Raw genomic sequence first — 12,271 nt, 5'->3', positions numbered from 1 at the left:
GAAACTCATTTGGAAATAGACAGCTGACAAGGTTTTCGCAGGCGGCTTTTTTTTTGCATTTCCAGGGGCAGTTTTTTGACCCGTCTTGTAATCTGATCATTCTTCTGTACCAGGAACCTAAAAGAACACTCATTAGAACCAGATGTTGCAAGTTCGGGTCATATTTTATTCAATTTCGCCGCCCTGGCTCGCACTACAGACAAGGCTTGCGCAGGAGTTTTTGAGGCATTTCCAGGGGTAGTTTTATGACCCTTCTGTTAGTGTGGTCATTCTTCTGTACCTCGAACCTTAGAAAGCACTCATTCGTAGGAGTTTTTTTTGGCATATCCTGGGGCAGTTTTTTGACCCGTCTTGTAATCTGATCATTCTTCTGTACCACGAACCCAAAAGAACACTCATTAGAACCAGATGTTGCAAGTTCGGGTCATATTTTAAAACATTTCGCCGCCCTGGCTCGCACTACAGACAAGGCTTGCGCAGGAGTTTTTGAGGCATTTCCAGGGGTAGTTTTACGACCCTTCTGTTAGTGTGGTCATTCTTCTGTACCACGAACCTTAGAAAACACTCATTAGATTTTGACTGATCTCATTTTCGGCCTTTGGGAATGACAGCTGACAAGGCTTTCGTAGGAGTTTTTTTTATTGGCATTTCCAGGGGTAGTTTTATGACCCGTCTTGTAGTCTGATCATTCTTCTGTACCAGGAACCTAAAATAACACTCATTAGATCCAGATGTTGCAAGTTCGGGTCATATTTTAAAACATTTCGCCGCTCTGGCTCGCACTACTGACAAGGCTTGCGCAGGAGTTTTTGAGGCATTTCCAGGGGTAGTTTTATGACCCTTCTGTTAGTGTGGTCATTCTTCTGTACCTCGAACCTTAGAAAGCACTCATTCGTAGGAGTTTTTTTTTGGCATATCCTGGGGCAGTTTTTTGACCCGTCTTGTAATCTGATCATTCTTCTGTACCAGGAACCTAAAAGAACACTCATTAGAACCAGATGTTGCAAGTTCGGGTCATATTTTAAAACATTTCGCCGCCCTGGCTCGCACTACAGACAAGGCTTGCGCAGGAGTTTTTGAGGCATTTCCAGGGGTAGTTTTATGACCCTTCTGTTAGTGTGGTCATTCTTCTGTACCTCGAACCTTAGAAAACACTCATTAGACTTTGGCTGATTTCATTTTCGGCCTTTGGGAATGACAGCTGACAAGGCTTTCGTAGGAGTTTTTTTTATTGGCATTTCCAGGGGTAGTTTTATGACCCGTCTGGTAGTCTGGTCATTCTTCTGTACCACGAACCTAAAAAAAACACTCATTATATAGAACCAAACGTTGCAACTTAGGGTCTTATTCTTAAACATTTTGCTCACAAGCACACGTAGAGGTTTGGGGCATTTTCAACGGTAGTAGTTTTATGACCCTCTGGTAGTCTGAGCATTCTTATTTCATCATTCTTCTGTACCATGAACCTAAAAAAAGCACTCATTAGAACCCGACTGCTCTCCGTTTCGGCCTTTGAATCCGACTTTGAAACCGACTGCTTTGAACCCGACTTGCTTTGAACCCGACTTGCTTTGAACCCGAATTGCTTTGAACCTGAATTGCTTTGAACCCAACTCGCTTTGAACCCGACTCGCTTTGAACCCGACTTGCTTTGAACCCGACTTGCTTTGAACCCGACTTGCTTTGAACCCAAATTGCTTTGAACCCGACTTGCTTTGAACCCGACTGCTCTCCTTTTCGGCCATCGGATATTGTTGATGTGAGAGACGAATAATTTTCCAACTCGGGTCCGGCTCGTGCATCGAAACTTGGTGTTAAAGTTTCTGTTTTGATCGCACGGAGTCGCTCAGGATATTGACAAAGGCGAAATACATTGACACTGGCGCTCTCTGTTTATCAGGGCACTGGCTGGGGGTATCTGCACCAGGCGGGAGGTATTGGCGTGCCCGGGAGCCGCCTTATATATCGCCGCTGTGTCTAGTAATATTGCTTTCCCGGCTTTGTCCTATTGACGTGAGCTGAAATCCGGTTATATGCATACTCTTGTTCAGGTCGTAGGCATGAGGCTGCAGGTATTGGCGTGGCTGGGAAACCGCCTTATATATCGGCTCATTGTAGTAATATAGCTGGCCAGCCTTTACCGTACTGCCGTGAGATGAAATCCAGAAATATCCATACTCCTGAGGACATAGGAAGGAGCCGTGAGTCGTCCAATACATCGCCTCTGTGTGGTAATATGGCTCGGCTGGCTTTACCGTATTGACGTGAGCTGAAATCCGGTTATATGCATACCCTTTTCGAACATGTGACAGACCTATCCAATCAGACAAAGGGAAAGTTGACCCACGCGAACCCTGTCCTCCACACCCCATATCCGTGATCGAAAATCCGGATAAACGCATCCTCCTTTGTAAGACAGGACGAAACGACGTCATCCAATCCAAGAAAACGCAACTGAACCCCGCATAAACCCAATCTTGTGTACCCTATTGACGTGAGCTGATATCCGGATAACCGCATAACCTTTTCCAAGCACCCGGCGGGGGGGATAACATTGAAACATGGGTCATTACAGGGAAGACAGGGAAGAACCGAATTCCTGGGAGGTGCCGAAAGAAACCTCCTATTTCGCCGCCGCATTTCCCAGTGAAGTGAACCGGCTACCCTATTAAGCGGACCGCGGGAGGCAATTCCTGCCGGCATATCTTTGAGGGAAGGATGTGGAGGAAAGGAGGGGAGGGAAGGGGAGGGGGAAGGGGGTAGGGGGGCGGGGCTCGTGAATCCCTGGAGCCTAGGGGTGTGGTTGGGGCTGACGGCAGTGTGGTTGGGGAGGAGGTGGGGAGGCGTGGGGAGGGAGGGAGAGGCGAAAGGAGGAGGAAGAGGAGGGAGAAAGAGGAGAGGAGGAGGATGGGAAGGAAGGAGAGGTGGGGAGGAGGTGGAGGGAGAAGAAAGAGGAGGAGGAAGAGGAGGGAGAAAGAGGGGAGGTGGAGGAGGAGAGATGGAGGATAGGAAGGAGGAAGAGAGAGAGAGAGGACGAGGAAGAGAAAAAGGAGGAGGAAGGAAGGAAGAAAGCAAGCTTGTGTGTAGCTGTTTCAGGAAGGAGAAGGAGGAGGAAAGAGGATGCGATGGAGGAAGGAAGAATTGAAGGAGAGAAAGAAAGGATAATTTATGGAGAATGAAGAGAAGAGGAGAGGAAGAGAGAGAGAAAAAAAAAGGGAGGGAAGGAGGAAGACGAGGATATTGGAAGGGAAGGAAAGGAAGGGGAAAAAAATGACAAGAAAGAATAAATAATGCGATGGAAGGAAAGGAAGGAAGGAAGGAAGGAGGGAAGAGGAAGAGGAGGAAAGAGTGAATAGAGAATGAATTAAGGAAGAGAGGAAACATGAAATAGAAGGGAACAGAAGGAAACGAAAAGAAGGAAAAATATGACAACAAAGAATAGAAAATGCGATGGAAGGAAAGGCAGAGGAAAGGAAGGAAGGAGGGAAGAGGAGGAGGAGGAGATAGTGAATAGAGAATGAATTAAGGAAGTGAGGAAACATGAAAGAGAAGGGAACAGAAGGAAACGAAGAGAAGGAAAAATATGACAACAAAGAATAGAAAATGCGATGGAAGGAAAGGCAGAGGAAAGGAAGGAAGGAGGGAAGAGGAGGAGGAGATAGTGAATAGAGAATGAATTAAGGAAGTGAGGAAACAGGAAATAGAAGGGAACAGAAGGAAACGAAAAGAAGGAAAAATATGACAAGAAAGAATAGAAAAACAGGAAGAGAAGGAGGGAAGAGGAGGAGGAGGAGAGAGTGAATAGAGAATGAATTAAGGAAGTGAGGAAACACGAAATAGAAGGGAACAAAAGGAAACGAAAAGAAGGAAAAATATGACAAGAAAGAATAGAAAGACAGAGGAAGGGAAAGAGGGAAGAAGAGGAGGAGGAGATAGTGAATAGAGAATGAATTAAGGAAGGGAGGAAACACGAAATAGAAGGGAACAGAAGGAAACGAAAAGAAGGAAAAATATGACAAGAAAGAATAGAAAGACAGAGGAAAGGAAGGAGGGAAGAGGAGGAGGAGGAGAAAGTGAATAGAGAATGAATTAAGGAAGTGAGGAAACAGGAAATAGAAGGGAACAGAAGGAAAGAAAAAGAAGGAAAAATATAACAAGAAAGAATAGAAAGACAGAGGAAGGGAAGGAGGGAAGAGGAGGAGGAGGAGATAGTGAATAGAGAATGAATTAAGGAAGTGAGGAAACAGGAAATAGAAGGGAACAGAAGGAAAGAAAAAGAAGGAAAAATATGACAAGAAAGAATAGAAAGACAGAGGAAGGGAAGGAGGGAAGAAGAGGAGGAGGAGGAGAGAGTGAATAGAGAATGAATTAAGGAAGTGAGTAAACAGGAAATAGAAGGGAACAGAAGGAAAGAAAAAGAAGGAAAAATATGACAAGAAAGAATAGAAAGACAGGAAGGGAAAGAGGGAAGAAGAGGAGGAGGAGAGAGTGAATAGAGAATGAATTAAGGAAGTGAGGAAACAGGAAATAGAAGGGAACAGAAGGAAAGAAAAAGAAGGAAAAATATGACAAGAAAGAATAGAAAAACAGGAAGGGAAGGAGGGAAGAGGAGGAGGAGGAGAGAGTGAATAGAGAATGAAATGAGGAAGAGAGGAAACATGAAATAGAAGGGAACAGAAGGAAAGAAAAAGAAGGAAAAATATGACAAGAAAGAATAGAAAGACAGAGGAAAGGAAGGAGGGAAGAAGAGGAGGAGGAGAGAGTGAATAGAGAATGAATTAAGGAAGCGAGAAAACACAGAGTAGGTTGGCTGTGTGTGTATGTGTGTGTGTGTGTGTGTGTGTGTGTGTGTGTGTGTGTGTGTGTGTGTGTGCGGGAACGTCCAATTCACCCCTCACGCAAAGAAATGACACTCAATGCGATTTTAAAAAGAGTTCATCGCTATTCCACTGACTGTTTCTGCGGGAAGGTTGTTGCGGTGGCGGATGACTCGGTTCTAGGAAGGAAAACATGGCAGCGTTGACTACTGCATATTTCATGGTCACCCACCGCTTCCTCCACCCCCCCTCCACCTCTAGGCGTTGTCCCTGAGGCGTCCGCGCGTTGTCGACGGTGTTAGGAGAGTCCCAGGCTGCGGGGCGGGGCGGAGGTGCACGGGCTGGGTGACGTTAGCTCTCCTTTAGTCTGGCGTCACGGGCGTGTCAAGGAGTTTGTGCACGCCGTTCATATTGAGGCGAACCAAGTTGTGACGCCTTCACGGTCGCTCCTTCCCTCCCTCCCCGCCATGTGTGTGAGGTCCGGTATGTCACCAATACAGGACAGACCCAGTACAGTGTTTTCCTTCTGTTGCCTGAGTAATGACTTAGGAGGAGGAGGAGGAGGAGGAGGAAAGAGGATGCGATGGAGGAAGGAAGAATTGAAGGAGAGAAAGAAAGGATAATTTATGGAGAATGAAGAGAGGAGAAGAAGAGAGGGGAATGAGTTCACTACCATTGCGATGAGTCTGTTGCCCTCCTGATCAACGTTGCCGGATCGTCGTACTCAGCTTCCTCTCTCTCTCTCTCTCTCTCTCTCTCTCTCTCTCTCTCTCTCTCTCTCTCTCTCTCTCTCTCTCTCTCTCTCTCTCTCTCTCTCTCTCTCTCTCTCTCTCTCTCTCTCTCTCTCTCTCTCTCTCTCTCTCTCTCTCTCTCTCTCTCTCTCTCTCTCTCTCTCTCTCTCTCTCTCTCTCTCTCTCTCTCTCTCTCTCTCTCTCTCTCTCTCTTTTTTTTCCCTTCTCTTCGCTTCGTTTTGTTGCCTCCTCTTCCGTGTTTCCAAGTTTCCTCGCTCCCTCTCTTCATTCTCAATTCCCTTTTTCTTCCTCTTCCTTCCTTCCTTCCTTCCCTCCTGCCTCTCCCTTCATCACGTTAGCTATCTTTCTTGTATCTTTTTTCCTTTCTCTTTGTTTCCCTTTGTTGCCTCCTCTTCCGTGTTTCCAAGTTTCCTCGCTTCATTCTCAATTTCCAGCGTCTCCTCAATTCTTCCTTCCTCCATCGCATCCTCTTTCCTCCTCCTCCTCCTCCTCCTTTCTCTCCTCTTCCTCTTCCTTCCTGAAACAAGCTACACACGTTTTCTTTCATCCTTCCTTTCTTCCTTCCTTCCTCCTCCTCCTCCTCCTCCTCTCTCTCTCTCTCTCTCTCTCTCTCTCTCTCTCTCTCTCTCTCTCTCTCTCTCTCTCTCTCTCTCTCTCTCTCTCTCTCTCTCTCACCCCCCCCCCCTTCCCATCCCTTCCTCCTTATTGTTTGGGGGTCTCTACAAAATAAGGTTAGTTTTTTTTATGTATTTAGTTGTTATTTCTACGAACACATTTTTTTTTTTTTTACATCTAAGGAGACAGTTCAAGGGCGTAAAGGAAAATATATATATAAAAAAAAAGCCCGCTACTTACTGCTCCTGAATAGAGGTCAAAGGAGTGGCCTGTTTTCCTAGTATATAACAGCAGAGAGCGCGCTTTGTGAGTCTCTTCGCTGTTGTGGTTGTTCGTTTTTTTTTTAATATGTTTAGTTGTTATTTATATACTCATTAATCCTCTGCGTTCTGCTTGCCTAAAGGGGCTATTACACTGGGCAAATTTTCCGTGGATCTTCAGTCAAACCACGATTTCCGCTGGCGTGGTTCTCATTTGTTTCTTGTTATTGCTGATGATGATGATGGTGAGTAATACCGTCGTCCTTCAGTGAAATCTACCGTAGCTTTGGAAGATCGTGGACACGTCAGAAAACCACGGAAACATGAGAACCACGCTAGCAGAAATCGTGGTTTGACTGAAGATCCACGGAAAATTTGCCCAGTGTAATAGCCACTTTAGGCGAGAAGGACGCAGATGAATAATGATAACAATAAAACATATTAAAAAAAACGAACAACCACAACAGCGTAGAGACTCACAAAACGAACAATCACACAACAGCAGAGAGACTCACAAAGAGGGAAGGGCAGAGGAAACATGAGTACATAAGTAACAACTAAACATATTAAAAAACGAACAACCACAACAGCGTAGAGACTCACAAAGAGGGAAGAGCTGCGATAAACTAAAAGTGCGTTCTCTGCTGTTCCATGAGGCAGAAAACCACGGAAACATGAGAACCACGCTAGCGGAAATCGAGGTTTGACTGAAGATCCACGGAAAATTTGCCCAGTGAAATAGCCCCTTAACCCTATCCGAGCCGAGGGGGGTCAAATCTGGCCTCCCTCAGGCACTTTGATCAAAACGATACACTTTTTCTTTTTTTAACTTTCCATTAGCTTCTTTTCACTCATTATTCATTATTGTTTTACACTATTGATTCGGTACCAGTACTTAGTGTTTATGAGCGTTATCGTTGTTCAGATAAATGAGTACGATGCTTCTCTCTCTCTCTCTCTCTCTCTCTCTCTCTCTCTCTCTCTCTCTCTCTCTCTCTCTCTCCCTTCTCTTCGCTTCGTTTTGTTGCCTCCTCTTCCGTGTTTCCATGTTTTCTCGCTTCCTCTCTTCATTCTCAATTCCCTTTTTCTTCCTCTTCCTTCCTTCCTTCCTTTCCTCCTGCCTTTCCCTTCATCACATTAGCTCTTGGTGTTACGAGCGCAAGAATTTGAAAACGTCGGATCGGATTGGGTTAATGGATCACCAGGGAGCGTACTTTTCGTTTATCACACCTCATCCCTCTTCGTGTGTTCCCTTTTTGTGCAAACTTTCATACCCCGTAAGTTACAATTCAGACATTAATTATTGTGCTACGTTGGCCCAAGTTTCGGTAATGGCGTGTTTTTTCCTTCTAAAATATACGCACAACATTCCACGGCCCGAAATGTAACTCCTGGTTTTGAGGCTTCGAGTTTCGAGGCATTGGGGTAGGCGGTGGCTGAGTGGTAGCGTGCTGGGCCCACATTCATCGCGTGGTGGACGACGCGAGTTCGAATCCCCACGCTACCACCTGGGATTTTTCAGTCACCGCCGAGTGGCTTAAAACTACCCACATGCTGTCCTGAAGACCACCCATCAACCCGGACTCTAGAGGAAACCGTCCAAGTGAATCAAGAACGAGCTCCGGGGGGCAGCATGAGCCAAGAGAAGATGGCGCCATTATAAACATCTGCCTGCGCCAATACGGGCTGGAGCCGACTACCATCCAGGCCCCTCAAGCAAGCCTACTGGCGCTATAGGCGTAAAAAACAACAACAACAAAAAAGCGGTTCGTCTTCTGAAGGTGTATTCGGTCATATTTCTTCTTGTGTGTCATGTCTGCGCTTCAGTTTGCTGGCTAAGTGCTATCTCTGCCCCCATCCACCACGCCCACCCACTCCCATAAAGTTCGTTGAGTAGGGGACAACTGCCTCGCTCAGCTTCCTCCCGAGACGCACCGATCCGACCTCAGTGAGTGCTCGGAGACCGCCGTCATGGAACAAACACGGACGCTCAGTGAAATGATCCCAAGAACTGATGAAAGCCTCCCCCTGCTCGCCACAAAGCTTCCTCGGCCTGGTGTTGACGCCGAGCGCTTTGTTGGCGAGGCTGGTAAACGCATTGATTCTCGGGAGGAAGACGGTTAGGAGAGATAATCAAAGAAGGCTTGGAAGAGCGAGGGAGAGGGAGGGAAGAAGGGAAGTGAAATGGAACGGGGTAGGGAAGAGAAGGGGAAAGGAAAAGTGCTTGTGTTTGTTTGTGTGTGTGTGTGTGTGTGTGTGTGTGTGTGTGTTATTATTATCATTATTATTATTATTATTATTGCTGTTATTATTGGTACTACTACTACTACTACTACTACTACCACTACTACTACCACTACCCTCTCCTTACCTGTCCTTCAACCCACAACCCTTTCTTACCTTTCCCTTCCCTTTCCAACCCCTCTCACACCCATTATTCCAACCCTCCCTCTCTCACCACCCCACTCACCACTCCCCCTCTCTCTCCCCCTCTCACACAGGCGTCCATGAGTGGGCTGAGGATACAGATGGCGCCCTCGATCCATCACCAGGCCGCGGCCATGCTCAGTATCCTCGTCCGTTACCAGTGGCACGCGTTTACAATCGTCACCAGCCACATTGCCGGCCACAGCGACTTCGTGCAGACAGTGAGAGATCAGGTTCACCAGTACCGCGACACCCAGGACCTGACCAAGCCCAATATTAAGTGAGTTGGCGATGCTGGTGTTGGTATGGTTAGGTTAGGTTAGGTTAGGTGTCGTGTTTTGAGAGGGATGTTGGTAGGGTTGAGGGCTTGTGTGTGTTAAGGGGTTGGAAGATAGATAGATAGTTGATTTGATTAGAATAAAAGATAGATAGATAGATGGATAGATACTTCTTTAATTGTTTGGTTGGTAGAGTTGAGGGTATGTGTGTGTTAAGGGGTTGGAAGATAGATAGATAGTTGATTGGATTAGACTAAAAGATAGATAGATAGATACTTCTTTAATTGTTTGGTTGAGTTGAGGGTATGTGTGTGTTGAGGGGTTGGGAGATAGATAGATAGTTGATTGGATTAGAATAAAAGATAGATAGATAGATGGATAGATACTTCTTTAATTGTTTGATTGGTAGAGTTGAGGGTATGTGTGTGTTAAGGGGTTGGAAGATAAATAGATAGTTAATTGGATTAGAATAAAAGATAGATAGATAGATAGATAGATACTTCTTTAGTCAAAGGCGTACTGCCGAAAATAAAGGACGAGAGTTTCATAGAATCATGACGTTTTCAGAAGAATTATTTTCTCAAAAACTACTACTTCAAATTTCATCAAACTTTTAGGTTTTTAAAATTACATGTTAAAAACAGGGATAAGAAAAGCGTTTTGAGGAGCCGAAAAAAAAACTTCGCCTTCAAAAGTAACAGGCTAAGGATTCATCTAAAGGGTTGGGAGCTAGATGGATTGATGGATGGATGGACGGACGGATGGGGTTTGTTTACACCAGTGGTTCCCAAAGTTTTCCAGTCTGGCGCGTCCTTTGGTGAGTTCCCAGCGCCCCCCTCACCCCACCCCCCCTCTACCACTCAGACACACACAGACACACACCTTTCTCGGTATTCGGTGTGTTGCTAATTGAAAACATGTAAGATTAAGCTACTGTACTTTACAATCAACTATCTATCTATCTCCCAACCCCTCAACACACACATACCCTCAACTCTATCAACCTGTACTTTACAATAAAACTTGCCCTAGGACACCAATTTATTTAACAGCCTTACTTGTTTCAGCAGCGTGGAAGGGATTTTGTGGCATTTAAATTTTATAAAAACGAAAAGTCATTAATTACTCCTAATGCCCCCTTGCACCCCCCTACTGCCCCCCCCCTTCTTCCTCACCGCCCCCGCCCCTCCCAGATTCTTCCACCGCCCTCTTTGGGATCCGCTGGTTTAGGCTTTAGAGGTTAGTAGTTAATGGGTTGTTGGTTAGTTAGAGGATAGAGGGTTAGTTAGTATGAGGGTAGGTGTAGGAAGGGGAAGCATAGATAGATGGCGATTGATGAAGGAGATATAGATAGATAGATAGATCGACAGATAGATAGATATTTTATTGTTTTGGTATGTTGAGTTGAGAGCAATAGATTGTTGAGAGTAATAGATAGATAGATAGATAGATAGATAGATAGATAGATAGATAGATAGATAGATAGAGAGAGAGAGAGAGAGAGAGAGAGAATCGTTGTTATTAAATCCACATTCTATTAATTTTTTCTTTCTTTTTTTTTTTTTGTTTCCTTTAAAGAAAATATGAGTATGGAAATTTTCAGAGAGAGAGAGAGAGGGGGGACAGTTATCTCCTGCACGTTCCATAGTCCAAGCCATCTCTCTCTCTCTCTCTCTCTCTCTCTCTTAATCCTCTTTATATATCCGTACACAGCTTTCGACCCTTTGTATAGAGAGAGAGAGAGAGAGAAAATGGAGTACTCTACAAATAGAATTCGAACCTTTATATAGGGGATTCGACCCTTTGTATAGAGCGTTGCACCCTTTCTATAGAGGTTTGAACCCTTTCTATAGAGGTTTGAACCCTTATGCCGCCTTAAAGGAGATCTAATGGTGTGTGTGTCCCTGGAGACTTGCCAGCACGCCCTCCTCCTTCTTTTACGCCGAGGAGAAGGAGGAGGATGAGAAGGAAGGAGCGAAGGAAGGTGGGAGAGGAGAAACAATGGAAGGATGGAAGGAAAGAAGGAAGAATGGAAGGATGGAAGGAAGGAAGGAAGAAAGGAAGAAAGGAAAGAATAAAAGGAAGGAAGGAAGGAAGGAAGGAAAGAAGAATGGAAGGACGGAAAGAATAAAAGGAAGGAAGGAAGGAAGGAGAGGAATAGGAGGAAAGAAGGAGGAAATGAAGGGAAAAAGAAAGGATAGATATATAAGAAATAGGAAGGAAGAGAGAAAGGAGGTAAAAGAAGAGAGAGAGAGAGAGAGAGAGAGAGAGAGAGAGAGAGAGAGAGAGGTATAAGGAGGGAATTTAAAAGACTAACGTGTGTGTGTGTGTGTGTGTGTGTGTGTGTGTGTGTGTGTGTGTGTGTGTGTGTGTGTATGTAAATATCATCTTTAGTGCCACATTATTATCTCTCTCTCTCTCTCTCTCTCTCTTATCAGCTTTGCAAATAATATCTCAAGTAGAATAGAGAGAAGAGAAGGGGGAAGAGGAGAAGGAGGAGGAGGAGGAGGAGGAGGAGATGGGTTTTCCTCTAATCCTTCCCTTCTTCCCTCCCTCCCCTTCCCTCCCTTCCCTCCCTTCCCTCCCTCTCCTTCCCTTCATATATCATGCTCTTGACAATATTTTTCCCCACTCTCTCTCTCTCTCTCTCTCTCTCTCTCTCTCTCTCTCTCTCTCTCTCTCTCTCTTATTGTATCCGCTTCCGTGTGTGTGTGTGTGTGTGTGTGTTCCTGATAATACATGTGTGTGAAAAATTGGTCTACACTTCTTCTTTCCTTCCTTCCTTCCTTCTTTCCTTCCTTCCTTCCTTCCCTTATCTCCTTTCTTTCCTCCTTTTCTTTTCTCCTTCCTTGTTTCTTCCTTCTTTCCTTCTATTATATCTCCCCTCCTTCCTTCCTTCCTTCCTTCCTTCCTTTTCTTTCTTATTTCCTTCCGTCCTTCTTTCGTTATTTCCTTCCTTCATGTGTTATTCATACGCATATATCTTGTTCCTCTTATCCTCCTCCTCCTCCTCCTCCTCCTCCTCCTCCTCTTCATCCTCCTCATCCTCCTCCATCTTCTTGTTTTTGTTCTTCTTCTTCATCTTCTTCTTTTTCTTCTTCTTCCTCTTCTTCTTCTTCATG

General features: G+C 45.1%; 1 protein-coding gene across 1 annotated transcript in view; it reads left to right on the top strand.

Moving 5' to 3' along the window:
• LOC127006228 (glutamate receptor ionotropic, NMDA 2B-like) overlaps positions 1–12,271 on the top strand; it is a 252,752-nt gene that overhangs the window by 121,050 nt on the left and 119,431 nt on the right. Inside the window, exon 5 of the mRNA XM_050875841.1 lies at positions 8,946–9,151. Coding sequence (XP_050731798.1) covers positions 8,946–9,151 — 206 coding nt within the window. The remainder of the gene's footprint in view (positions 1–8,945; positions 9,152–12,271) is intronic.

Source organism: Eriocheir sinensis, chromosome 32 (genome assembly GCF_024679095.1).
Source record: "Eriocheir sinensis breed Jianghai 21 chromosome 32, ASM2467909v1, whole genome shotgun sequence".
Taxonomy (NCBI): Eukaryota; Metazoa; Arthropoda; class Malacostraca; order Decapoda; family Varunidae; genus Eriocheir; species Eriocheir sinensis.
The sequence above is the reverse complement of the archived record's forward strand: the minus strand, read 5'-3'. Positions and strand labels throughout refer to the sequence as shown.